The 26077-nt window shown below is 48.0% G+C and overlaps 14 protein-coding genes across 15 annotated transcripts; 5 read left to right on the top strand and 9 right to left on the bottom strand.

Moving 5' to 3' along the window:
• Nucleotides 1–131: 131 nt before the first annotated feature.
• On the bottom strand, nt 132–2453 carry FOXG_02909 (uncharacterized protein). Its single transcript, XM_018380377.1, has one exon. It carries the CDS (start codon nt 2186–2188, stop codon nt 188–190), a length of 2001 nt encoding a protein of 666 aa, XP_018236637.1. The 5' UTR covers nt 2189–2453; the 3' UTR covers nt 132–187.
• Nucleotides 2454–2673: 220 nt separating this feature from the next.
• Nucleotides 2674–4581, top strand: FOXG_02908 (uncharacterized protein; the record flags this gene model as incomplete). Its single annotated transcript, XM_018380376.1, has 4 exons — nt 2674–3081; nt 3138–4112; nt 4168–4273; nt 4324–4581. The coding sequence occupies exons 1-4, from the start codon at nt 2900–2902 to the stop codon at nt 4579–4581; spliced, it is 1521 nt and encodes a 506-aa protein (XP_018236636.1). The 5' UTR covers nt 2674–2899.
• FOXG_18431 (uncharacterized protein) lies at nt 4468–5754 on the bottom strand (the record flags this gene model as incomplete). The annotated part of the gene is made up of 2 exons (XM_018398512.1): nt 4468–5393; nt 5511–5754. 2 exons carry the CDS (start codon nt 5752–5754, stop codon nt 4600–4602), a joined length of 1038 nt encoding a protein of 345 aa, XP_018236635.1. The 3' UTR covers nt 4468–4599.
• Nucleotides 5755–5992: 238 nt separating this feature from the next.
• FOXG_02907 (uncharacterized protein) lies at nt 5993–7644 on the top strand (the record flags this gene model as incomplete). Its single annotated transcript, XM_018380375.1, has 3 exons — nt 5993–6105; nt 6160–6293; nt 6348–7644. 3 exons carry the CDS (start codon nt 5993–5995, stop codon nt 7358–7360), a joined length of 1260 nt encoding a protein of 419 aa, XP_018236634.1. The 3' UTR covers nt 7361–7644.
• A 646-nt stretch (nt 7645–8290) lies between these two features.
• FOXG_02906 (uncharacterized protein) lies at nt 8291–9556 on the top strand. Its single transcript, XM_018380374.1, has 2 exons — nt 8291–8518; nt 8567–9556. The coding sequence occupies exon 2, from the start codon at nt 8593–8595 to the stop codon at nt 9025–9027; it is 435 nt and encodes a 144-aa protein (XP_018236633.1). The 5' UTR covers nt 8291–8518; nt 8567–8592; the 3' UTR covers nt 9028–9556.
• Nucleotides 9287–10714, bottom strand: FOXG_18430 (uncharacterized protein; the record flags this gene model as incomplete). The annotated part of the gene is made up of 2 exons (XM_018398511.1): nt 9287–9888; nt 9943–10714. 2 exons carry the CDS (start codon nt 10712–10714, stop codon nt 9287–9289), a joined length of 1374 nt encoding a protein of 457 aa, XP_018236632.1.
• A 699-nt stretch (nt 10715–11413) lies between these two features.
• On the bottom strand, nt 11414–11983 carry FOXG_02905 (uncharacterized protein; the record flags this gene model as incomplete). Its single annotated transcript, XM_018380373.1, has 1 exon — nt 11414–11983. One exon carries the CDS (start codon nt 11981–11983, stop codon nt 11414–11416), a length of 570 nt encoding a protein of 189 aa, XP_018236631.1.
• An 838-nt stretch (nt 11984–12821) lies between these two features.
• On the bottom strand, nt 12822–14463 carry FOXG_02904 (uncharacterized protein). The gene is made up of 3 exons (XM_018380372.1): nt 14248–14463; nt 13448–14200; nt 12822–13389 (listed from the first exon to the last, which is right to left on the bottom strand). The coding sequence occupies exons 1-3, from the start codon at nt 14371–14373 to the stop codon at nt 13045–13047; spliced, it is 1224 nt and encodes a 407-aa protein (XP_018236630.1). The 5' UTR covers nt 14374–14463; the 3' UTR covers nt 12822–13044.
• Nucleotides 14464–14500: 37 nt separating this feature from the next.
• FOXG_02903 (uncharacterized protein) lies at nt 14501–15422 on the bottom strand. The gene has a single exon (XM_018380371.1). It carries the CDS (start codon nt 15362–15364, stop codon nt 14681–14683), a length of 684 nt encoding a protein of 227 aa, XP_018236629.1. The 5' UTR covers nt 15365–15422; the 3' UTR covers nt 14501–14680.
• A 514-nt stretch (nt 15423–15936) lies between these two features.
• On the bottom strand, nt 15937–18431 carry FOXG_02902 (uncharacterized protein). The gene is made up of 2 exons (XM_018380370.1): nt 18059–18431; nt 15937–17993 (listed from the first exon to the last, which is right to left on the bottom strand). The coding sequence occupies exons 1-2, from the start codon at nt 18331–18333 to the stop codon at nt 16022–16024; spliced, it is 2247 nt and encodes a 748-aa protein (XP_018236628.1). The 5' UTR covers nt 18334–18431; the 3' UTR covers nt 15937–16021.
• A 510-nt stretch (nt 18432–18941) lies between these two features.
• On the bottom strand, nt 18942–21312 carry FOXG_02901 (uncharacterized protein). Of its 2 annotated transcripts, none has more exons than XM_018380369.1 (2): nt 21144–21312; nt 18942–21091 (listed from the first exon to the last, which is right to left on the bottom strand). In XM_018380369.1, exons 1-2 carry the CDS (start codon nt 21205–21207, stop codon nt 19338–19340), a joined length of 1818 nt encoding a protein of 605 aa, XP_018236627.1. In that variant the 5' UTR covers nt 21208–21312; the 3' UTR covers nt 18942–19337. The 2 variants fall into 2 exon arrangements, with proteins under 2 accessions (XP_018236627.1, XP_018236626.1); XM_018380368.1 differs by having other exon boundaries at nt 19250–21094; nt 21144–21290.
• A 584-nt stretch (nt 21313–21896) lies between these two features.
• FOXG_02900 (uncharacterized protein) lies at nt 21897–22668 on the top strand. The gene is made up of 2 exons (XM_018380367.1): nt 21897–22327; nt 22385–22668. The coding sequence occupies exons 1-2, from the start codon at nt 22009–22011 to the stop codon at nt 22624–22626; spliced, it is 561 nt and encodes a 186-aa protein (XP_018236625.1). The 5' UTR covers nt 21897–22008; the 3' UTR covers nt 22627–22668.
• Nucleotides 22669–22860: 192 nt separating this feature from the next.
• On the top strand, nt 22861–23040 carry FOXG_02899 (uncharacterized protein; the record flags this gene model as incomplete). The annotated part of the gene is made up of 1 exon (XM_018380366.1): nt 22861–23040. A coding segment is annotated over one exon (180 nt), but the record flags the coding sequence as incomplete, so codon positions are not given.
• An 895-nt stretch (nt 23041–23935) lies between these two features.
• Nucleotides 23936–25528, bottom strand: FOXG_18429 (uncharacterized protein; the record flags this gene model as incomplete). Its single annotated transcript, XM_018398510.1, has 4 exons — nt 23936–24702; nt 24750–24967; nt 25020–25401; nt 25496–25528. 4 exons carry the CDS (start codon nt 25526–25528, stop codon nt 23983–23985), a joined length of 1353 nt encoding a protein of 450 aa, XP_018236623.1. The 3' UTR covers nt 23936–23982.
• Nucleotides 25529–26077: the final 549 nt, after the last annotated feature.

The following is a 26077-nucleotide window of genomic DNA, read 5'->3' as shown; positions in this document are numbered from 1 at the left end:
GAGCGGTAAAGAAGTCAATATGCATTAGAATAGGTGCCAAGGTGCTGCCTAATGACACGTGATGTATCTGGTGACACCAACAATAGTCAGGATGGCAAGTTCAAGAACGCTGCAGTCACAAATAGACGGTGGCAAGGACTTGTATCTTAAAAAATTGAAATGCTAAATCTTTTAAGGGGTCTAAATCTTAGACGTTATCCCTAGGAATGGTGAACGAAAAGTCTCTTCCAAAGACAGTCTTCCCGTTCTCATAAGCATCAAGACGAGCTGTAATAATCATATCAGTTTTCGTCATCTTCATCTTCGTCCAACCCTTCGTCTTGATAACAATATCATCTCTCTCAAAGTCCCTCACAAACCGCTGCTCGACCTCTGCTGACAGAGGATCATCCGGCTTCACACTCGACTTCAAACCTGTCCACCATCCATACCTCCAGCCTGTTTCGTTGACTTCCCACATACCGTCATCCCAGTCAACACAAAGTGCAGTCTCGCCGGAGTCCCAGTCATTTGTGACGTAATTTCTATGCTTAGCTGGTCGGAGTTCAGTTTGTGAGAGGGATCCGTTGATGGCTGGTTTGAATGGTTTGAGATACGAGTCTTGAGGGTTATCACCCCTCTCTGGGAGATCTAGAGTGCTGTGGGCGCAGTCGATGGTGAGGGTCGTGATTTCAGGAGATGGCCAGACCAGGGGGAAGTACGTCGAGGACAACGCAAGGCGAAGCCGACTTCCAGTACCAATGCGCTGCCCAAAGTGGTTCAGCTTGAGCGTAATGTCATAGAACTTCCGAGGCTCTAGAGGTCGCACGTCTTCATGACCATGGCGATGTGTCAAGTTCAGAACGCCGTGAGAGACCTTCGTGGCAGCGCCGTTGGGCAGTACTTCCGACAAGGTTGCTGCTATCAGAGCATTTGCTTTATTGCTCGCAATGCGCAGTTTCAACAGCGGAGTCCCAAGAAAGTCTAAGGGCTCGGTTAGAGGTTTTGAGTCAAACAAGAGACTTCCTCCAGCTTCAAGACGTTGATCACCTGGCCCTTCCCCTTCGACGCCAAAGATCAGCCATCTACCACCTGCAAAGCCGACTGTTTGAGGAGAGCAGATCTCAAGTTTCTCATCGCTGTTTGAGCTCCTGGTTGTTAATTGACCAGACGAAAGACCAAACCTCAGAAAAGAGGGCTTCGAATCAGACCAGCTATCTTCCGCCACCCAGTGACCTGGGCGATCCTCCATGTATGGCGCTGGAGGCGTCGGATCTTGAAGATAGCATCGCAGCATAGGTTCATGCATAATCCCCGTCTCGCTTCCTTTCAACCACTTATCCCACCATCTAATGGACTCTTGCAGAAAGCCAATCTGCGGTCCTGGGTACCCAAAGTTAGGATATTTGTGACCCCAAGGACCAACAAGGCCCTTTCTAGGCACCTTCAGATTCTCCAACATCCTGAAGATCGTGTTGGTATAAGGATCCATCCATCCGCCGACGAGATAAACTGGACATTGTATAGAGCTGTAGTTTTCGCCAACAGACGCATGTTTCCAGAAATCGTCGCGTCGCTGATGCTGATGCCATTCTTCTGCGAAAAGGCCACCTGATTCAAGTCGCTTTAGCCAGAGGTCTCGCCACTGATCACCAACCAATGCTGGGTCTGGAGGGGATGAGTTGATAGAGAACATGGAAGCAGCCCAGGTCAGATTTTCTGTCAAGATGCAACCGCCCATATAATGAATGTCGTCATCATAGCGCATATCAGTCGAACAGATAGAGATAACAGCCTTGAGCTCAGGTGGTCGACGAGCCGCAACCTGTAGCCCATTGAAGCCGCCCCATGAGATACCAATCATGCCTATTGATCCCGTGCACCAGTCCTGCGCAGCAACCCACTTTAAAATTTCAAGAGCATCGTCTTGCTCCTGCGGCAGGTATTCGCCTCGTAGGATACCTTGAGAGTCACCAGTTCCTCGCATATCAACGCGGACACAGGCATAGCCATGAGCTGCGACGTATGGATGGTTCATGGCATCGCGAACGGCAGTCATGTCTCGCTTGCGGTATGGCAAGTATTCGAGAATTGCTGGGACAGGGTGTGATTTGGCGTTTTTGGGTAGCCATATCATCGCTGATAAGACCGTCCCATCACTCAAGGTGATGGGCTCATGATAGATGATGTCAACTGCCGGTAGCTGCATTGTCGATGGCTGTAGAACAAGCTTGAACGTTAGTCCAACTTCAATTATATGAAGCAATCGTCTCGTTTTGTTCTGCCTTGCTCATTTTTCCTGAAAATGAACAGAGAGACGATGTCAAGAATGGGCTAGCTAAGAAAAGTCCACCTCAATTGACAAAACAGCTTACTCCTCTAGGAAAGCAATCTAATCATCGTCGGCCAACCACCTAAATATCTCAAACGACAAAAAGACATTTGCTACGCCGAGCGGCCGAGTCCCGGGTTACATCGCGACCGATTATCATGTTATTCCCCGCTCTTCAAACGAACCCCGCCCCCATTGATGCAGATCACGACTCCATACGGATTGATAGTGATTCTTATCGCTGAACCAAGGATAGAATTACCCTTCTGAGCATCGCTTTATCTTGAAATTACAGGCCCTTCGGTTGCACTTTTAATACCCGGGCAGAGTTCGCCGATGAGATATTATATAGCAAGACATTGCTTGAACGCATAAAACCGGCTTATAGAACTATTACCGTCGGATAAGACGGTATTTAGCTTGGTTCTTTATTTCCAGGTCTCAGATAAGATCGCTGGGCATAATATTTCGTGTTAAATTAAAAGTGACCAAGGTATCCGAGCTTTGTCGATCTCTTGATCGTATGTGATCCTTTTCTCCCTCGCCATCCCATGCCAAAGAATAGTACCCTCTCACTTTGTTTACAATATGTCAGCTCTTGAGATTACTACCGCAACGGCGGGTCATGAGCTTGATGACACGAAGAAGGTCAAGGATGAAGATATTCAAGATGTCGAGATCGGAGATGTCAGGAAGCCAGACCTGTACAGCAAGGTCTCTGTTTATCTGACCATGGTCTTCTCGGGCCTTGCCCTTGGATCAGATGGCTAGTAAGCATAACCACCCCGTGGTGCTCTTCTCCATGCAGGCTCTGACAAGTTTCAAGCAATGCTGCAGTGATTGGTAACCTCGAACTCCTCTTCGCAACCCTCTACCCGGAAGCCCTAACATCAACAATGCGATCCCGTCTCTCCAACGCCTTCCTCATCGGCATGATCGTCGGCATGATAGGTTTCGGCGTGGTAGTAGACCAACTGGGTCGTAAAACCGGCGCCGTCATGACAACACTGATCCTCCTTCTTGGCATCGCAATGAGCGCCGGAGCCAGCGGCTTAACACCAACGGGTCTGATGTGGATGCTCGTGATTGCTCGTGGAGTAGCTGGCGTAGGTGCCGGAGGAGAGTATCCCGTTTCAGGTGCTGGAGCAATGGAGGCCTCTGATGAAGACGGCCAGTTTCGCAAGTCGAGAGGTTTCATGTTTGCCATGGTAGCTGATCTCTCAGCTGGTTTGGGATATACTTTCGGTGCGCTCGTTCCACTGCTCTTACTGCTTTGTGTGCATCAGAGAACGGATCGATATGAGACTGTTTGGAGAGTTGCACTTGCGCTGGGCGCAGTCCCGCCACTGTCTATCTTTTGGTTCCGATTGAGGATGAGAGTCTCTACGGCATATCGAAACTCAGCTCTTCGAAAACAAAGGACACCGTATGTCCTGATCTTCAAGAAGTATTGGAGACGCATTATTGGTGCTGCTCTGAGTTGGTTCTTGTATAACTGGATCTCGATTCCCTTTGGCATCTTCAGCTCCGTCATTATTTCAAGAGTCAATGCTTCGAACTCACTTGTCCAGAATCTTGGCTGGGGAGCGTTGATTAATAGTTTCTACCTGCCTGGTCCATTTATTGGCGGATACCTGTCGGATAAGATTGGGAGGAGAAAGACTATGGCTTTGGGATACACGCTTCAAGCTGTTCTCGGATTCGTGCTTGGTGGTGCAAATGAGCAGATTCAAAAGGTCTTCCCATTATTCGTTGTTCTATATGGTATATTCCTCACTCTAGGTGAGGTCGGCCCCGGAAGGTTTGTGCAAAATCCGTAATCCATATCAGGAATGCTCTGCTAATATCCCTTGCAGTACTGTTGTTATCGTGGCGACTGAGCCATTCCCAACTTCGGTTCGAGGTCATGCCCTCGGTTTTATTTCCGCATGGTCAAAAGCAGGTGCTGCCATCGGTACTCAGGTAAGTCGTGTCCTTATCTCTGTACTTCTTACCAATGCTAACTCGATCAGGTTTTCACCGCCATCCTCAGCTCATACACCGATACCGTCAAGGGCAATCAGGTTGTGTTCTTGATCGGCTCGGCCTTCGCAGTTCTGGGCGCACTCAATGCATGGTTCGTTGTCCAAGATGGCGAGAAGCATCTCGAAAAGGAGGATCAGATCTGGAAAGACTATCTGCTTGAGCATGGATGGGATGCCAGTTGGGGTGACCATCAGACACAAGATCCTGTCGGAACATTGAAGGATGAGCTAAAGCCAACATCTTGATTTGAGGAAATCGATAGCTTATGGTAGTAGTGGTGTTTCCCCTCTCGACATCCTCCAATAATTCGTCGAGTTAACCAATCCCTGGCAATTCATAATCGTCCACCCCCACTTTAGCAAGAAGTCTGGTGTTATCTCCCAGCTGTCTATCAGATGAGGTTCTCCCCATAGAATAAGTCCTGACCCTGCAGCAACAGTGTCCTGGTCACGCGCAAGATTTTCCCTATTAGTAGACATTGGCAGAATCGGTGCCTTGAACAGGTCCAAGTTAATCAAAGTCCCAACTAAATCTCTCAGAAAGTCAACATGGCTAAAATTGAACTCATGGCTGATGAGATTCTCCCGCATTATCGGACAAGGAAGACAATCGATCCAAGAAAAGTGGTTGAGGCTCATCTGGACTTGCGTTGGGGCCAACGAGCCACGGTATTCTGGTGTCTTGGGTAGTATGGAAGAATATCTTGGAAAAGCGAAACTTGTGTCGATCGAGGGACCTGGCGCACAATATGGCACTGTCAAGCTATCCACCATGAATTTGTTCTTCCAGAGGCCACGAAATACATTATACTTGACTAGATGAATCAAATGATCGATTGGGAGCGGGAACCATAGCTCTTGGTTCCGCGTCGTCACGCTACTGCTTTCTTCTGTTCTGGTTTGCGCTGTCGTGTCTGGGGCTGCAGTAGACCCTTTCGGAGGTCTCGGAGGTCTCGGAGGTCTAGTTGCACCGAACTCATCAAGCCTCCAGCGATTGACTTGATAATTGCATCGCGCGTCTCTGGTTTTCGACTTGTCGCCTGTCACTTTACGTAACCCTGGTATACCTAGTCAGCTTCATGAGCCTCAAGTCCTCTGATGGCGTTCAGAGCATATGAAACAGTAAGAGTGAAGTAATTAACGCTTATATCAATTAATCCAAGTGGAATACGTACTGGAAGCTCTTTTATAAAGTCGATTCTGGACTTTCTTTCTTTGTTTGGCCTCTTCATCTGATGCATCACGGATTACAGACTTCGACCGTGTGGCACCACCAGGCGAATCGATTTTCGCCGCTGGAGCTGGCATATTCAATTTAGCGTACGCGTCAGTCTCATCAGAGAGGCCTGAGTTAGGTTCGAAAAGGAATCGAAGGGTTACAGCAGCAAACTCGCGCGTTGGGGAGTTTGTCATCAACATTCGCTGATTATCTCAGGCTATACCGAAAGAGGCAAAATGGTCAGGTTCACGACACCAGAAGGAGTTTGGAGCTAGGCTCAGATTGGTAAAATGGTCAGGTCTTGTAAGATGAACTACGCAAAGCAAGAGACATGTTTGTCGACAATGGAAGTATGAATTGTTATAAAGAGCCCATTTAATGCCATAATCATTTCCATAATCATCAGGCTCATGCTGCATAGGTTGACTCATTATCATCATGTCCTCAGTCCTTGGCTTCCTCCGCCGTAATTGGCAGGCCTACTCTCCCCCAGAACCACCAAAGAACACCAACCCTATCAAGTTCGGAATTCTTGGTGCAGCAAATATTGCGTAACTAGCCATGTTATTTCGAGATTCTAGTCATTAATACTGACGGTTTACAAGTGCAAACGCTTTGATCGCTCCAGCGAAATCTCACCCGGATGTTGAGATCCATGCTGTAGCGGCTCGTCAGAAAGATAAGGCCGAGGCATATGCCAAAAAGCATAATATTCCTCACGCGTTCGACAGCTACCAAGGTACACACTCACATTAAACTATTGTTCTTTATCCAGCTAACTTTGTCTACGTAGCAATCCTCGATGACCCCTCCATCGATGCTGTATATATCCCCCTTGTCGCTAGCTTACACTACGAATGGGCAATCAAAGCAATCGCCAAAGGAAAGCATGTACTACTTGAAAAGCCAGCCACAGTCAATGCAGCCGAGGCAGAGATGCTATTCCGGTCGCCACTGCTACGACAGCCCAATGCACCTGTTCTTCTCGAAGCAATGCACTTTCGCTTCCAGCCGAGTTGGCAATACTTCCTCAGCTTGGTTGACCATGAGAACATACAAACTGTCGACTCTGTCGCAGAGTTACCATCGTATATCATACCCAAGGGAAACGCACAGCTCGAGTATAATTTAGGTGGTGGGACTATGCTTCATCTAGGCACATATCCTATGTATGCACTGCGTCAGATCATGGGTGACGAGCCTAAGGAATGTGTTACGTGCAGAATTAGGAGTAATCCTCCTCCCGTCGATCTCTCCGACGAATCTACTGAGGTCCGTTTTCGCTTTCATGGTGGACGGATTGGAAATGCTGTAATCAATGCGCGAGCATCAGTTACCACTTTGCCAACATTCAACATATCGGTGTGTCATAAAGAAATCAAGTTGGAGGATATGACACTTCCGAAAGGACAGACTAAGTGGACGCGCAGGAAGCTAAGCATCAGCAACTTCCTTATATCATCCTTTTGGCACCGCATTGATATCGTGGACGAGTACACCATTCGGGACGAGACGAATGAGAAAGACTTGAAGAAATGGACAGTCAAGCAGTCCAAGAAGGTCTATACGTTCAAAGACGCCAATGTCGACCAGCCGAGTGAGCCATTTTGGTCATCATTTCGCCATCAACTGGAGCAGTTCGTGAATCGCGTTCGCGGAAAACAGAGATCTGGACTCTGGGTTGACCAGGAGGACAGCATTGCACAGGCGAGAATGATCGACATGGCTTATGAGAAATCCGGACTGCCGTTGCGGCCAACAAGCAAGTTTAGACTGGAAATATCTATGGGCAATTTATTGGGTTGAAGTTTTTGGCGGTGAAGGCGGCTTGCTCGGGTTTGAGCTGAACCAGTCTTTGAGACTTGGAATGCTCACAGCAGCCACCCTAGACACAAACGGAGCAACGGCTCCGCCAACGATGTCTCAGAAATGTCTTGCGAGATATGCTTAACCCTAAATGGTGAGGCTCAATCACCGAATAAGTGCGTGGACATTTACTTCGCCCTATTAACTGATTAAACTTGTTTATGATTTGAGAAAATTTATCCCTATTATGTTCCCTGCATCATGCACTCCAAAAAGGACGATTGCTCCCCTACCTGAGTCCACTTCCTGTTGCCCGTAAGCTGTTCGTCTTCCGGACAAGCCGTATTTACAAGCTACCATCACCGGCAATTGTAACTTGCTGCAAAGTCGAACGCAGTACGGCATTTTCCTCATCCATAAGCCAACGTGACATAGAGCCAAAGCAGTTGTAACGTTACAGGGTAGCAAAAAAAGGCTAAATCTGGGGGAGCGGGTAAACCCGAGACCCTTGACCCCTGACACGGTGGATGCCGATGTTCCGAAATAAACGATCTATTCCCCAGCCACGGCGTCATTAATTGGAACGTAGTATTCAGAAATAGCCCTATTCTGAGCAAGTTTCCCACGCATCGGGACAAGCCTTTTCGATAATCTACGGCGTGGAATGATCGGTGAACAATACGAACAATCACTTAAAGTCCCCGTGGTTTGCCTGCAAGGGGACTAGGCTCTTGGCCAAAAATAGCTACGGTTCTAACTGGTTGTCTCACGGGAAATACGAGCTGAACCTAACCACTTCTGGGTGGATCATGCTATAGCTCCATACAAGACTCTGGTCTTTGGCCACGTGAAGGCTTAACTTGGGGATTTAGCGTGGTAATTCAGGGTCGTAGCTCGGGCGGAGCGGCACCATGGCTTGAATGGACCCTTCGAGATTCTCATGGCCGATCTGTCATGCCATGGACTTCAGAGCCTCAAACTCGTATACTGCGAAAGGCCATATAATTGTCTCATGATTGAAATGTTACATTCCGTGAGAGAAAAAACTATATAAGGAAGACGATGCACTGCTGGTAAATTGTTTTCTCATCAGCTTCAACTCAATCACTCTTCACTCGCTTCAATCACAATCGCTACCAACACTCAACTACCTTAATAGTAAGCGACCTCAATCAAGTCTAGCTCCCAGACACTAACATCTTCCAGAACACCAAACAACCTCAACCATCATCATGCAGTTCTCTCTCGCCTGTCTCGCCGCCATCCTGGCCACCAGCGTCTCCGCTGCCCCAGCTCCCGCCGTCAACATGATGGCCGCCAGCCCTCAATGGACCATCGAAAACATGCAGCGAAGCTGCGCCAAGGACGACAGCTCCTGCACCTGGAACTTCAAGATCGACACCCACAAGGGTGCCGCCACCGGCTGCAAGTACGTTGTCAAGGGCAGCAAGGCGTCTCAGCGCAACGGAGGACCGGTCAAGTGCGGTGACTTCACTATCACCTCTGGCTGGAGCGGCCAATTCGGCCCTGGAAACGGATTCACTACTTTCTCTGTTGTTTCTTCCAAGCGACAGATCGTCTGGCCTGCTTATACCGACAAGCAGGTTTCGAGCGGAAAGGTTGTTAAGCCTGATCAGTCATATACCCCTGCCAACCTTCCCAACTAAGCGATGGAGATCTTTGGCGCTAGTACATAGAGCATGGGTTTAGATGTGGAGATTCATGTTATTAGTCGCACTGTCTTGGATGTTCAATGTCAGTATAGTCATTAATACATAATATGCAAACATCGTTTGGAACAAAAAGAACTCAGTGACAATTTTATTGCGCAGTGATACCGCAGAAAACAGTAACTTGAAGAAGCCAGTACAGGTAGGAGTTTCTAACCGAGTTCTCTGTGGTGATTATAGGCTTTCAGACCCATGTCTACCGTTGTGTGACATTACGAAGAATTTGCTCCCCCAACTTTAGATGTGGGAGAAGATCATGAAGACTTTCCATCTCCATCGGAAAATTGCTACATTTGACATCGAACCCAAACTGGCCTCTCCTCAACAGATTTCTCCAACTCCTTTCCACAGTCGAAGAGATCTCGCGGTCCTTGGTGCTCTGCCAAGTGATTTGACCCTGGTATCGGTCCAGCCTCACGTAGCGGAAAACGTCAGCTTGACCACCTTCGAAATTCCAGATCTCCAGAATCTTGAGAGCATGCATTTTCTTTACTGCTTCTGCAGCATTAATAAAGAGATACTCAGTGGTGTTATCGAAAGAAGATGTAAGTGCGAGAGTCTTCAATGCTTTGAACTCCGTGTCTGTGAGGCGATCAAAGAACGTTCGTGCATCGAAAGCATATGAAACTGCAATATGCTCAAGGCGATCCGCGGCGTGGAATATTGAGTCCAGAAGGGTTTTGTTCGATCGTGGCAGTACCATTGCCCCAGCCCACTGGTGATATGCGGTATGGAATTCTTCAAAATAGGTCAACCGTTTTGTTGAATGTGGCACTAGAAACCCAGACCGCTGGAAAGCTACTATATGTCAACATCATAGAGGTTAGAAGTGGGGAAAAGAGAAATACATACTGAAATCCCATTTTCTGTCTTGACCAGGATTGCCATAACACCACCTCTCCAGGTGAATATATTCAACACAAGGAGTAGAAGAGATGATCTCATATAGAGTTATTGGAGAGATGTTTGGATGGTATTTTCTTCGAATAACCAGCTCAGCGATAGCATCAACGTTAGGCAAACTCGTGGCTCCTCGTTGTGGCAAGGAAGTTCGGTCGAAGCTAAGAGGTTCTCTCCCTAAGAAATACTCTCTAAGAATGCCCCAATATATGTGGAGATCCTCATGGCGTAATGAAAGGTTCGCAAAAGGGTTGAGGCGATTGTGGCCGGAGCCGAATTGATCATCCAGCTGCATAAAGCTCCTTGCTGTAGGAGAGATGATACCCAGCTCCACTGTAACATGGTTTGTCTTCCATCTTGAGAGAATACGCCAAAGAGCGTGTACCGCTTTCGAAAACTGTACCTGGTCATCGTGGCCACCATGGGGACAGTTATATAAGACCTCGAGAAGAATGTGCTTGACAAGTGGTTTCCGATAGGATCGAACATGACGCTTGAAGGAGTCTAGATCGCGTGATGTGATTGTTATATGCTTAAATGTTTCCTTTTCAATAACAATTTGCCACGTTTTGGATACACGAGCAAAGGTTGATAGGCGAAAATGAGGTTTCTCCGATTCCTTGTATGTCTTTATCAAAGTCTCGATGATGTATAATTGGATATCGAGAGAGAGCCTCGTGCGAGGCGCTGTATCGTGCACAGCGAGTGTTGTGGGAGAGCCCATGGTACCATGTACTGAGAATATCGGGGTAAAAGGATGGATATATTGAAAAGTGAAGAATAAGAAAGAAGGTTGTTACTCTGGGATATCGAGTGGTTTTTTACTAGAAAGGACTGATCGTTTGAAAGGAGAAAAGAAAAAGAAGCTGCAGGTCTTTCGTAGGATACTCCTCAAACACATTACGTGAATTTATGTCCTAAGTGCTCTGTGGTGATATAAGCTCTCGGCCACAAGTCTCAACTGCAACTAAAAAATCTGGCGCACATTGTAACCTATGCAGACTATTGGAGAATGCCTATGTATATATCCATAACACCCATAAAAGGCCTCCGAATAATCCCCTGGATGACTCAGGTACACGTGTCATAATATCTTTCCTTGAAGGGAGATGTGCTATTCGCCGTTAAGACATGTGATTGAGAGTCTATCATCACCACACAGAACTTAGTTTCCTTGAGGGGGGCAAATAAATCAGAAATCAACGTTGTATCAGCCAAGTTTTACGTGGTGATGATAACTCATAAGATCTTGGCCACAGACTTTTGATGCGCCGAGAGGAAAAAAAATGAAACTAATTTTGTGACCTTTATGTGGCACGATGTCAAAAATGTGAGCTAAATTTGTAATTTGCAGCTGAGCTCTATGGTTGAAAGCTTATGACTGTCATGCAGAACTAAGCTACCAGCGAACCAGACATCTGGATCACATGTTGAATATCAAGGCCTGTTTCCTGGATACATCACGCAGGATCTGCTCTTTTAGCATCAAATGCGGGAAAGTTTTGGTAAGCTTCATACGAAGGTCCTGGGGCAAATGATGCTCCTTGACCTCAAGTGTGCGGCTCTGCCCACCAGTCAAGACATTCTTCCAGGCGTTGCGTACGCATGCAGGGAGCCTATGATTCCCGCTGCTCGTCCAGGTAATCCGACCCTTGCCTGGGTCGAGCTTCTTGTAGCCAAAGATATGAGCTTCCCGTTCGGAAAAAGCAACCCCCAGTCTTGATATCTCGCACCTCCATATTTCCAGCATCTCGAGCGCAGGCATTCTCTTGGCGGCTTCTGCAGCAGTTATCAGGAGCGCATGGTCAGAAGTTCCGTCGAAATGATAGGTCAGTACCAGGGTTTTGAGCTCCTTAAACTCTACTTCCACTTTTTTGCAGTGATCAAAGAAGTCGCGTGCGCTGATAGCATAAGACACGGCGATATGTTCAAGATGGTCCGAGGCTTGCGAAATGTGGTCCAGTAGCTCCGTATTTGGTGATCCGAGATTCATTTGGGGGTACTGACTAACGCTGTGGAAATAAGAAAGTTGTTTCACTGAACTTGGTAACGTAAACGGTGTCGAGAAAGCTGTGAAGTGTTGGCATAAAGAAAACTAAGAGCTGAGGAGGGAAATACATACCACGATTACTGCAGATGCCAAATCCACTCCCCCATTCCTCTATGTGTATAGACTCAATAGCGGTAGTGGACATAATTACGCTAGAGAAAAAATCTGGCAAGATAGTCTAGTCGACGGACCCGGGCCAGACGAGGCCTCCACTGACTCTGAGGATGATGGATTTGACAAAGGGTCGCCGCTCTGAGTGGGCGTACTTTTGGAAGACGGCAAGGTCACCCACAGTTAGTCTTAAGTCCTGAAAAGTATGCTCCTCCACCAAGCGTTGCCATGTTCTGGAGACAGTGGCCAAGTGTGCCAGTCGTTTGCTGGGGTGCTGGGCGTTCTTATAGAGCTCGATTAGGTCATTGACTATACCGACCTGGACGTCGAAATGTAGACTTGTGTGTGATGTTGGGATCCACAAGGCTGTTGTATCTGAAGGGATTCCATGGCATTGATGTTGCCTCGCAGGATCCTCGATTTTCCTGGTGCTGAGTTGGATCGTCTTGGGGGACGGATCAGAAGCACCTTCTTATACCCCGTGACGGCGGGCAATTGAGTCATCTTTTAGGTTTTTATAATATCAGTCTTATACTATAGCAATTGGTTAGACATTTTGGTATAATGTCTAAGTTGTGAGCCAGATGTGTTATTTGCAGTTGAGACTTGTGGCTGAGAGCTTATATCACCACAGAGAACTTAAATGCAGTGATAGCCGATGGGGGTTTGATCATGGAAGTACGTCAGAGTTGAGAATAATGGTGAAGGACGGAATTTAATTTTGCTGGACCATCGTCTGGCTTTATAGCCCGCATGGGATGGTTCAGAAAACTTAGATGTTCAAACACGTAGTCCACGTGCACAGAGTAAAGTTCCTGCTTGAAGTGCTCAAGGTTTTTGATGTGAATTTTGCATACTCAGCGAGTGCATTCTTAGAGGAAGTTGTGATGAAATCATGGAGTAAAACTCGAGTTCACATCCGTCAGCCAATTGAAAGTCCCCCAGGAGGCCTGTGGCAGTGGATGGCTAGAGGATAGCTTCTGGAACCCCCTCACCTCTGGGCTACTTAGATCAAGACCATAAAGATCCATTCGCTTCCCCATCTCATATGCTGATAAAAGAAGATCCTGGCCTAACTTACCCTTTCCATGAGAGAAGCACCCTAAGCTAAAAATGTTGATGGCTGCTAGGGTCGTCAGACTATCCGATAACTTCTCCACACGGTATAGTCGCTCCGAGTCATTGAAGAAGCTGTGTGCGAGAGTGGCTGCTCTATCATCGGACGCGGTGTGAGCAAACTGCTTACATGTTAGTAAGGGAAAACAAAGAGACAAGAGAGTAATTTGTTAAGCTTACGCAAGCGAGGTACAGTATTGAGCTAACGAGAAAAGCAGAGCAGAAAGTCGGGTTATGCTGTACCAGATCTGTAAGGAACAAATCTTTGTCGATGAATCCAACAACAGAGTTGTCTGTCTCGAGAAACGTGGAGATGAGCGTCGACGCAGATCTGTTGCTTATCGGCACGCGTGTCCAGTACGAGACGGAAAGCTCGTTCAGACGAAGATCGCAGTGCTCTTTGGGACGAGCTTCATTGAGCAGGATAAGATCTGGTTTCCCGTCTTGGGAGAGCGCTAAGAGGCCTAGGATAGCATCCTTTGGAGAAGTAGGCGTATTGATGGGGGGTGAAGGAAGGGGATGGGGAGGCGTTGAAGCGTGAGTAGGTAGCACGATGGGGTCGACTGCTGCAGAAGAAGCAATCGGGGTTCTGGGCAAAATGCCACGTATCGTCGTCCATTCCGATGGCCGTTGTCTTGCCCGTAAATTTGGCGACGGGGATCTCTTGCGCTTCCCCAGGTCTCGAGCGTGCTCAATGACCGTTCCGAAATCATCACCAGCCTGTATCCTCCGCAATATCTCCTGATTCGTTCCTCCACCTGGCTTCCTCAAACTCTGAAACAAAGCTCTAAAGCTTCTATTCTCATCCTCCAACTCTTTAACCCTCTTTTTAAGTTGGTTTGAGTGTGTTTCGCGGTCATTAGCAATGTCAGCGTAGTGGCATTCACCTCCACGGCGCTGACACGCAGCACATGTCGGACACTCGCCCGTGCACTACATATAGTAAGCATAACTTCACCGACTCGCGGAGACGGACGTACCCTGACTTTCCGACTCCTGCACGCGTCGCAAGCTACTGCAACAGCGCGTCTTTTGGGTGCGGGAGTAGGGACTGCTTCGTTTGATAGACTGGTTGGAGCGCGGGGTAAAAGTGCAGGATAGTTCATGGTAGGATCGCAGTGATTACTCGATAACTTAATGCACGGACTTATTGTGTGCTTGGTAGGGTTTCATGGATGGATTTGTTCGTGTTGAAGGGGGATTTGCAAATTGTTGCGTCATGGGGAGATGGGTTTGTTAATGTCGATCAGGGGCGGCACCACGGAGTGACTTCCGGGTCTGCTGATTGGTTGTATATTTTCGCTAGATTTCTCTCTACAAGACGATATCAGCGGGGCGGATCAACGATATATCCATCTCAGGCTTGTTTTATGCGTTGAAGTACCTGGTATAAATATTCCTAAAGCGGCGGCGCTACAGAATTACACACAAGCCGCAGCTACATAATATCATCTCCGTCTCCCCTTCATCAGGCGACCGTCTAAATTGAATCCTCACTTTATCCCAGATCCTCAACCACGACGCAATAACCACCAGCTTGCACTGCTCATCCAATTCCTTCGCCATCTCCCAATCCGTAAACTCAAATCGCGTAGGTTTATCAGACCCCATATTCAAAGTACCTATCGCTAGCACTTCAGGTCTGGAACCCATGTACAATTTCCATCCCTCACCATCGCCAAGATTCCTCCACTCAAAACCCGTGCGCTGCGGTGTGTTGACGTTAAAAGAATGCGTTGCGTTTCTATCGCCTAAAAGACGATAGTACATGGTAATATTTGAAGGAGGAGAAGTGTTGGTGAATTCTAGTTCGGCGCTGTGGCGGGAGTATTTTACTGTTGCTAGTGGCGATGCGTTTTCATCTTTTCGTGGGAGGAGATTTACTCTTGCCTCGAAATCGTCGTCTGTGTTTTTGTATGTGCATGCGATCGAAAGCGGTGTGCTGCCGGAGTTGCCGCGTATGTTGAACTTGACCTCGGAATCGCCTTGTTTGTGGATGGTGAAAGATGCCGGCATGATAAAACCATCATCTTGGTTTGAGGCTGAGTAACCTGGAGGAGGGGGGAGGACCTCCAAACCGACTTCATCTTGACCCATGGTGACGATAAAATACGAGGCTGTGAAGTAGAGTAGTAAATCTCAGTCAAGGTAGTGCTGGGCGATGGCTTTATATATTGCGGCTGAGATCATGAGCATATACGAATGCACGTTGGTGGTTGCGCCACTGGGTAATTTCTTTGTCTCGTGGTGCCCACGTGTTTCAATCTCTTTGTTTCGTAGGTCGCTGACCCCAAGGATCACCAACTATGCTTTCAGCTTAGGTCACAGAGGACCAACTGGCGCCACTTTGAGCTTAGCGTCGTCGGGGCGTCTCTGACCAGACGAATGATCATATAAATAAGCATAACTTAAGCTTAAGTGTCTTGTGAAAGGACGATGAATATAATTGTAAGGTAAATCTGCTGTTTCTTGACAGCGGAATGATTCACCAAATACGCTCCCTATCTACAAATATGATCTAGTAATAACGCCTTTCAATGACGAAGCCAACCAAACACTCTTGAGAATCGCCTCCAACGAATCAGAAATCATCAGAGCTCAATCCGATAAAAGCCAGTATATGCACTACTTATAAACGCCTCTTGAGAATAATTAAGATTGGTTAAAGGTTTCATTGTTAGATTATAATTAAATATTTTAAAAGCTTAAAAGAAATAGAAAGCTAATTCCCTAATCAATTAAAACATATACTCTTTAAAGAAAAGCCATAAATACACTAAGAAAAACCAGCACATTCATAGCTTGCTTGCTAGCACTGCTAACAGTGATAGTGCTAGGGTAAGCACCCTCAGAGCCAGGGGCAGCATTAGAACCACTGCTAGAACCTCCATTGGCGCTCGGGTTTGAGCTAGAGCCAGAACCTCCAGAGCCTCCGTTAGAACCGGCGTTGGAACCGGCATTGGAACCGGCATTGGAGCCACCATTGGGGTTTGAGCTTGAGCCAGAGCTAGAACCGCCGGAGCCGCCGTTGGAACCACCGTTGGAACCTCCATGGGGAATAGTCGAGTTCGAGTTCCAGTTTCCACCATGAGGAGCAACACCCTGGTGCTTGGACGGGCAGCTGTGTCCAGTGCAAGCAGGAACCTGATTATTGCACCTATCTGGTGTACCCCAAGAGTTCTGCCAAGGCAGGTATTGAATGCCTTGGGAACAGGCAGCACAATCAGAAGCAACAAAGAAAGAGTCGTAGTTATACCAGTCATGACATTGCTGAGGTTTATACACCTGAAGGCTGGCACAGTTGCCACCTGAGCAGAACTGGGGAACGTATTTGTGGCCGCCAGGGCAAGGCACAGAAATGAACACCCATTGACCATCACAGTCGCTGCCGTTAAGCTCAACGAAAATGTAGACAGTAGAAGCGCTAGGGAAGCATTGGCCATTGACGCAAACCAGAGTGGTGGTAATAGCCTCAACGGCTGTGGTGGAAGCTCCAGTAACAGTAGTGGTGAACGTGGTAACGATGGTCTGCTCCTCAGTCACAGTTTGAGTGACAGAATCGGTGACTACAACATCCTGGGGAGCAGCATAGACTGTGAGAAGGCGGTTGCTTGGGACGTTCTGACGAGCACGAAGCCTCCTAGCGGAGGAGTCACCACCGCAGAACTGGCTGTCGTCTCCGGGGCACTCAATGTCGCACTCGCCAAGGTTAACCCGGCTAGCATCGTCGCCAAGCTCATCACCGCAGTAGCAGGTTGTATCGTAGACACCAAAGTAAGCACGTCCAGCACAGAGCCTGCCGCAGACGTCAAGATCCATGCGCTCGCTGGTCTCGGCAGAAGTGAAGGTAGGGAAGCCAGCAGTAGAGCCAACGCATCCGAAGAGAGTAAAATCGAGAATACTACCAGGAAAGCCTGGCACAGAGGTGGCAGTAGAAGAAGAGGCGGCGCCGGTAGTAGTTGTAGGGAAGACTGTCTCACCCTTAGAGTTGGTGGCAGCAGTCTCAGTAAGGGAAACAGTTTCGCCCTCAGAATTGGTGGTGAAGCCAGCAGCACCAGAAGAGGCAATGCCAGTAGCTTCAGTGAGGGTGACTGTCTCGCCATCAGAATTGGTGGTGAAACCAGCAGCACCAGAAGAGGCAGTGCCAGTAGCTTCAGTGAGGGTGACTGTCTCGCCCTCAGAGTTGGTGGTGACGACAACTCCGGTGGTCTCGACAGAACTCTCAGTTGTGGCAGTACCGGGTGCAACGGTTACTGTAGGGATAGGAGTTGAAGTTTTGCCGGGCGCTTCAATAAGGTTAACACCTTGGAGGATAACCGGGATAAGCACGCTACCACATTGCTGTTGGAATGTGAACTTGTAATCAGGTTTCAAGGCAAATGGGTTAGTAGCAAGGTTAAGGGTGCCTGTTCCGGTTATTGGTTCCTGAGATACAATCTCGTCATCGACGAGAACTTGAAAAACGCAAGGCACGTCCCGCTTGTGGAGCAAGTCCCGCTTGCTGTTGCCGAAAAATAATGCGGCACACTCGGAACCAACACAAGGCAAGGAATTACTGCAAGTGAGGTAAACTGGGCCGTAAACAACAGTAGGAGGGGGTGTGAAGCGGACAAAGGTAATGGAGATGTTTGGTGGTGTAAAGGGACGGGGGTTGATGATCTGGCGACGGTCAAGAGAAGAGCCATCTTCAAGAGAAGAGCCATCCCTGGGTACGGGACGTAAAAGACTATATTAAAACGTATCAGAGGGGTTACTACCATGGGTCCATGGCGGATTGAAAGTGATACTCACATACTGTCGCCATCAGGCGGTGGGTAGAAAGAAGCACCCGGACCCAGCGTGAAGTCTTTGAGATTGAGCGCAATGGTCGCCAAGGCTGATGGAGAAGCGCTCGTGGTGGTGGCCTCGACGGAGGTGGCAGTCTCAATAGAAGAGGTGGGCGTCTGCGTCTCAATAGCAGAGGTGCTGGAGTTGGTGAACCTCTTGAAATGGTGGAGCTGCTGGACCTGGCCGAACGCACCCGAGGCACAGGCCAAGAGGAGGCCGAGGCTGGACGAAAGACGCATGATTAAAGAGTGACTAGAAACGAATGGAGAAATGAATGTAAAAGTGAGTGTGATGGAGAGCTAGGACAGAATCTGCGGACAATGAAAGTTGTAAATACTCGGGACTTTAAAGTGCTATTTCAAACACGTTGCCTATCCAAATGGGATGTTGCAGGCAGTGGTTGGCATGCAGGTCCGTGCTGTAAGACATTTTATATATGCAGATAATTTCTCCTGCATCGGGCTGAGAGCACTTAAACCCCTCGTTTCAAGTTCGTATCGATGATTGTATGGAATGTAGTTTGCCTATAGTCGGCACAGCAATCCGATCTGGCAGTGAAACTGGATCAGGGACTGTTCGTGTGGATTGCAAGAATCTGCAAGGGAACAATCAAATTGTCCCTGCATTGCCTTGGATAGTATCTGGTCTAGACCCCACTACGTCAAATTCGGTAGCTTAAGAGCCGTTCAGCCGTTGTAGATTACTATGAAACCTTCAATATCTTGGCCGTTGGGAGTTAGAAGAGGGATTTTTATCGTGTTTCCATGTCTCAGATCAGGGATCGATGAAGATATTACAATCGTTGGCGAATCGCCCCGCCAATGATCAATGGGAAACTCGGGGGGTTAGGCGCCTTAATTTTCAATGGGACTGCAAAGGCCACTAAGTCGGCATGGTGAGTCTTACCATCGCTGTGGTGATAGTTGCTGTAGGCGCATAAAAGACAGCTGTTTCTTCATTTTCAATTATGAGAAGGCCCTCGGCTCGTGGGTGGCGTCTCTTGAAGAATGCCCAACATTCCACTCACGGCGTTTGACAGCCGACTTATCCATTAGTTCCCCCCCTATAGATTCATTAACACAATCGCCTAAACAAACTCCATATCTTCCTTCAACGGTTCCAGAGACGAGGAGCTATCATGAGCGCCTAAGCACTGTTTATAGTTCCAACTTGTCTAAGGTGCAACGACGCTTTATATCAGAAAGGCCAAGTTAATTTCCGGCGACGTTTGCTGTCTACAGAATTACAGATAAGATCTAATAACGACGCTTCCCAAAGAGGAGGCTAGCCAAACACCTGTCAGAGTCTCTAGCGCTGGAAGGCAGAAATCACGTGAGCTCAGTCCAATAAACCCGGCCCAGAATAGCCATTGCGCAAGCCAAAGGAAAGGTACTCCCATGGCCATGGCCATGTGAAGTTGTGAATAACGTCTCATAGACGGATCAAGAGACTCGACTTCGGTTGGAAGGGTACCGTAGTTGTGTCCTTCAGGTTGCGTGTGCGACTTCGGTAATAGACATTCCTCCTCCTTTGGGGTCGTCCACTCCTTTGTATCCGCGCTCGATACACCATCTTCTTTCTCACTGAGCTTGTCGTGAGTTCTTATCGTCCGGATGACTGGCACAGCCATCATTGCCACAACGAACAGCCATACAAGTGCACCGCCAAACATGAGTGCCGCAAATGGTGACCTTGTCGCCCCTGACAAAGCTCCAAAGTAAAAGTCGTGAATGCGACCATAGTTCACTGTCAAACACATGTGGTAGAATGAAAAGATTTGGAGGATCGCTTCCGCAAACATTGCAGACATGGAGGAGGTCATGTCCTGGAATCCTGAGTTCTTGGTGCCGTGGGCCGATATAGGAAGCCAAACGAGGCGAGGGAGTGAACACCAAAGCAACATGAGCTGGATGGCAGGAACGTCCTCGTAGCCAGGGGTGGCCTGAACGATAGTTGCGTTGGCCAAATTGGCGAGCAGGTGAATGCACCCGAGAAGAACTCCTCCCAAGATCCATCTTACAGGATTGTAGAACAGCAGACGGGAATTGGTGCTGTCACTCTGTCGTGCCTTGTTGGCGTGTAGTATAGCAAAGAATGTTACCAAGTTGACCAAGCCGATACTCATCAGCTTCCATTCAATAGAAGGGCATTTCGAATCGTCTTCTGTGGATCTGGGGTAGATCCTCCATCGCCATGGGATCATGTCACGGGGTTGAAGTCGCGCCGGCTCATGCCACGTGTATCCGCAAGTTTTGTTCATCCATCGCCGCTGTGTCTCCAGATCCTTCGGGCTCGAAGTTGAGCATGGTTCTTCGTGCTGGGGCATAGCAAAAGTGTGGCAAAAACAGGCTTTGTCGAAATACTCTCCCGCGGGAATGTGACTGCTAGTCAGGTCGTAGCTTGCGGTATCGAAACTGAGAGATGTCATAGAGTTTCGCCGGCTGCTGTATTCCCATGGACGAGCTGCATTGCCAGTATGTTGTGTCGTGGCTGTGAAGCTGCAGGAACCGATGACATGGTCGAACGTCTCTTTAGTTCCTGCCAAAGGCGACTCTCTCAGGCATGCTGGCGCTTTATTGGCGATATCTATGGATGCGTATCCATCGGTCAGACTTTTGGGTGATAGGCTTTGCAAGCTATTCGTGTCTCCAACACCAACAAGCCAGTTTCTACCAGTTGTCGTCTGAATCCAGTGGTGGAGTTGCGCCTTGGCGAGGATAGACCTGCTACAGTACTTGCTGTAGCGCTTAACAATGCTGGGCGAGAACTCAGCGCTCAGGCAGCTCAGTTCAGTAAGCCACTGGTAGTGCGTGCAGAAGATAAAATATGAGGTACATCGATGGCGAGTGCACATTGTCATCGCATCCAACCAAGCGGACTGATCCTGTTGCGCGATACACTGCGGCATCGGTGCCAAGTCCTCTGGGTTAACCCAACCTCCCCGGTTCTTCAGTGTGCTCGGGTCATCGTCTCCGCTCGAAGCATCGTGGGTCGAATCTGCTGCTATTGTTAGAGTTCAACGGTCTCGGTACAGTGGGGCATAGCGCACTAGTCAAGGGTTCCCCAGAGACTCCAGCGATTAACAGCGCCTGGAGCACCGTCTGGAGTTTCATGTTATCGACGGCGCAACAGCCTTTTTTCCTCGGAGAGATGGCGAGAATAGAAACAAGAGGAAATTTGTTTCTCTTGGTGTTTCGAGGTCAGATGGTCTTGTTAGCTGATGCCTGGTTGCTTAAATTGCGGGGAAGCCGCGTAAGTCGGAGAATCAATCATTCCGACCAACCAACACCGGCTTTCAATCCTCTCACGAGACCCTATTCGTGCTTCTATTTTTACTCTTCAGAACTGTCCTAGATTTAAGCATGAATATCGGATCTAAATAATTCCTAGCCCTTTGCAGTAGTGCAATGTTCCGAGACTCAATCTTTGTTGGAAACATGAAAATATGACCCTGCATGTTTCGTCCAGTCCCCTTTCAGACATCGTGTGACAGGTTGCCGTTTGTAGCAAGCAAGGACGCCTAAAAATAACACCAGCACTTTACCAGCCATTTCGAATTGGGATATGTTGAAACGGTCTACTGAAACAACTGCAACTAATAGCTGGAGTTTCATATTTTTAAGAATGTTCTTATCAACCTTACTAACCTCCGTAGCCCATGTCATCGAGCTCCAGTTATTTTTGGACATGATGCTTGTCTCAACTTGTGAAACGACTGAAACCTCACTAATAAGGCTGATCTCAACCGATATCTACAAACTGCTTGGACTCTTGCTGATCTTTGGCTTCTATAGAGAGATCTATATGCAGCATAAATAAGGCTCTTCCTCTCCAGGTCAACTTCCATTCATTTCAACTCAGATCTCTCAACAGACTCAGCTATCAATCCCCTAATCGAACAAACTCATTTCACAATGCATCCTACAATTCTTCTCGCGGCTTTGGTCGCCTTCGTTCCTGCTGCATTCTCCGAGGAACTCAATGCAGATGATGTACCTACTGCTTGCAAGACAATCTGCCAGCCCATCGTCAACCTCACCAACGCCTGCGACATTGACCCCAAGGGTCCCGAGAAGCACAGCGACAGAAGACGAGACCTTGTCATTCTTGATCATGAAGACGACGACGAGCCCATCGAAGCGGCTTGTATCTGTACGAATAAGAGCTTCGATGTCGAGGGCGTGATGGGACTATGCGCGAGCTGCATGGCGCAGAACAGCAAGGACACAGAAGGTAAGAGGTCGAAGTGTGATATGACATTGATCTCCTAGCTAACATTCCGTGAAACAGACATTGATAAAATCATGTCGCAATGCTCCTTCTCATCAACCTCTTATGTGCGCGCAGCGACGAGTGTAGTCTCGGGCATCGAGGTTCAGGCTACCAAACCGGCTGCAACAGTAACTCCTGTAGCTACAACCAGGGCTGCTGCGGCTACAGCGACCGAAACGGTTGGAAACAGCGCTGGGAAGGTCACGGGTTCTATTATGGCGGTAACTTGGGTTACTTTGATGTTATTGTCTATCCTGTAGATTTGCAGACTCTCTTTGCCTCGAAATCCAGCGTCGGACACCAAATACAAATATACCTATCTTTTTATTTATGTCTTCCAGCGTGCTGTTTTGCGTGTCGTCATAGCCAAGGAAAACTCATGGTAGGATGAATACCTTGATATTCAAAGCATCTTACTCGAATTCATTGCAGGCCACTCTCTAAGGGATCTCATTGCTGCACCTTGTGCCCCTGTGGCCAAAGAAGAATAGTCATCTATCCTACAGCGTGCAGTCGACTCAGCACAAGAGATTAATAAGTGGGGCATAGTTCTCGGTGATAGAGCCCCTCGCAACGTGGCTGTCGACCAAACCTCACACCAGGTTTTCCTCGTTGACTTTGCCCAGTGCTTCTTCAGGGATACAATGTTTGATCCTTGGGACGAGGATACGGAGGACTAAGATGCTGACGCCGAGTTTTGCAAGGTCGTTAGAATGCGTGATAATCCTGCGGCGATTGCACTCCCTAGGGTGAGACGACTCCGGGAGAAATTTGGATGGAAGCTGGATATCGTCTATCCTGAATCGGATAATCTGCTCCCAAAGAGCAACTGTCAGACGCCGAACCAGCAAGAATGCCATCTAATTGCTGGCTCTATCGGAGTTCCTGACACTGAAACCTGATTCGACCTACAATACATGCTCACTGTTACGTGGACAGACAATGACTGCAGCTGCGTCTAGTAAGCCCTTTTTCTCGCCAGCTCCTACCAAGTGGCGGCGAACTGGCAACCACCTCATACAGAAGAAGATCGAGATTCAATCCAGACAAAAAACAAACCTGCGACTACATTACATGAGAAAGTTGGATTGGCTGTTGTTCGTGCTGATGATAAAGATGGATGTCTGTCTAGTATAACATGGTTCTGAGCGGACGCAGTGGGACTCGGTGGCTTCCTTGCGAGTTACAGATATTCATTCCCTAGTCTCTCGTATCCTTGTTCTCTGCTTGGTGGTTGATAGTGGAGCGACCTGGAAGATTGGAACAAGGAGATAGCAGACACTCAAATGTATCATACACATCGAGTATCAGAGAACGAACAAGTGCTCTCTAGTATCAGAGAATCAACAGGTGTAGTCTAACAAGTGAAGCAAATATGGGGTCTGTGTGACTGAACACTTGTAGAGTTTGAAAATCCGTAGGCGGGCATGGATTACGCTCGTCGGAAGAAATGAAGTTTATTGAACACGGCCTTTCTTGGACCATATCAGTTTGCCTTATTTCCCACGCTTTACTCCGACTAACAATCCGATGACTGCCAAGGACACACCAACGTGACGGCCAGGAGTCAAGGACTCGTGGCTCATTCTCCCACCTTACCCTTATAAAACTCAAGTCTAGTTACACGCCTGTACCCTCCTGCGAATCCTGATGGCGGTGCTCTCCCTTGGGATTCTATATTCCCACATCGTCTTCATCGGAGGCTCCTCAGATCCAAACTCCACATCATAATTCATGACCAGATACGCTAGAACGACCTTCATGATATGCGAGCCGAAGAATCGCCCGGGGCATGCGTTCTTCCCATACCCAAACCCAAGAAAGCTCTCGTCAAGAGTCACAGCAGAACGAGACATGGAAGTTCCATCCGCAAAACGAAACGGCTTAAAAATACCTGCATCTGCATAAAAGCTATTGTCCATGTGTATACTATGCATCGGGACTTCAATATGAACACCGGGCGGAACTTGAATACCATTGTCGAGAGTTATACCGGGAGAATTGACGCGACGTGGGAGGGCAAAAAGGCCGAAATTAGAGCAGCGCATTGATTCACGAATTGCTGAGTCGGCGAGAACGAGTTTAGAAATAGTGGCGCGATCCCAGGTCTTGTTAGAACCCAGAACAGATGTCGCTTCATCACGGAGTTGCGAAAAGGTCGAGGTTGCGTGTTTACCGTTGCATGTATCGCTGAGAACGGTACTGAAGGGAATTGATCCACCTTGTACAAGATTGAAGTTGAGGATCATTATTCGATGACCTATGCGGTGGGCATCGAGTTGAGATGGATCGCCAGTTGCGGCGCTGGCTTCTATGATCCATTGGAGGATGTTGATCTGGATGACCTTAAGCTACAGTCCAAGTCCGAAAATAAACAGCTTACCGGCTTTTCTTGTGTAGGATTCCGATTAGCTTCCAGAAAATCTTGTATAATCGGAGTGCAGTATCTGATACCTGCCTCTGTATCCCGTCTAGCATTCCATGATATCAACGGAGCAAAGATTGGCCTGAGGACTTTCGGAACCAATGTGATGAATAAACCTTGGAATGGCATGTCGATAGCAAACCGCCGCATAGTCTCGAGGAAGGCTTCGTCTCTGCCTGAGTTTCTTAACGTCAGTAGCCGGTCTTTCGAGGGTGAAGGATAACTCACATAATGGAAAGCCCACAAGAACTCTGTTCAGGCCCCGTGTAAATATCCTCTGGACAGCTGGCCAAAGCTTTACCTCTCTCCACTCTTGACTCATGCCGAACTGCTCATCCACTGCAAGGCATAGTTCCTCCTGCAACTCGGCTGCAAGCTCGTCGAATCTCTTGGTAATCCACTTGCGAATCACATCGACAGTGTAATTGCTCGGGTAAACCTCTCGATTGCGGATTGTCCATTCAAATGACAGAGCTTCTGAAGCTGGATCGTGGGCTTTCAGCTCATTCTCGCGCTTGTTGTAGATAGCTTTTAGTTGGGCGGGAGGAAGAATGAGGACTTTGCCTTTTCGGAATGAAGGAATGATAAAAGGTTGGTTGTTTCGTGAGTACTTGTAGAGGTTAGCTAGTCCGTGTCTTTATGCAATGTGTTACTTGCCTTCTCATATCCCTCCTTCATCCACTCTTCTGTTTTTGAAAAGCTACGTAGTTGTGCTCTAGTCCAAGCAAACCATTCATCTTTTCGAATACCAACGCATGGTATTGTTTCATAAAAGCTGTTATTTTTCGTATTTCTTTGCCATCCAAACCATGCCATGACAAGCAAGAGGGATGCTAGAAACACCAAGAAAGCCATATCGCAGCTCAGAAATCTGCAGGATATTCGCGGTTGAAGACAACTAACAAAGCCTGGATAATCTTTAGAATTAGAGGGAAGATTAGATGGGAAGAAGACAAAGATGTGACAGAGGCAAGCATTATAAAAGTGACTGTAGGATGAAACAAGTGTAAGCGCTAGTATTCGCGGCCAATTGAAAAGTGATCGACAGACCTAAATCATAGCCTGTAAGTTATCCAGGCTGTGTATTATTATCCCACGACTTTCATTGGCTACCTCGGTCTGTAAGACTCGCATTCAATGCATATATATTCGGATTAAGAAACGCCAAGAAGCGCACTCAATTCTGTGCCTCACTAGCATATCCAGAAGCTGTGACAGCCACTGATCCACGAAAGCTGACAGGCACTCGGCATTTCTCGTCAACGGACTGTGTATAGGGAATCTTC

This window comes from Fusarium oxysporum, chromosome 8 (assembly GCF_000149955.1).
Source record: "Fusarium oxysporum f. sp. lycopersici 4287 chromosome 8, whole genome shotgun sequence".
Classification (NCBI taxonomy): domain Eukaryota; kingdom Fungi; phylum Ascomycota; class Sordariomycetes; order Hypocreales; family Nectriaceae; genus Fusarium; species Fusarium oxysporum.
The sequence above is the reverse complement of the archived record's forward strand: the minus strand, read 5'-3'. Positions and strand labels throughout refer to the sequence as shown.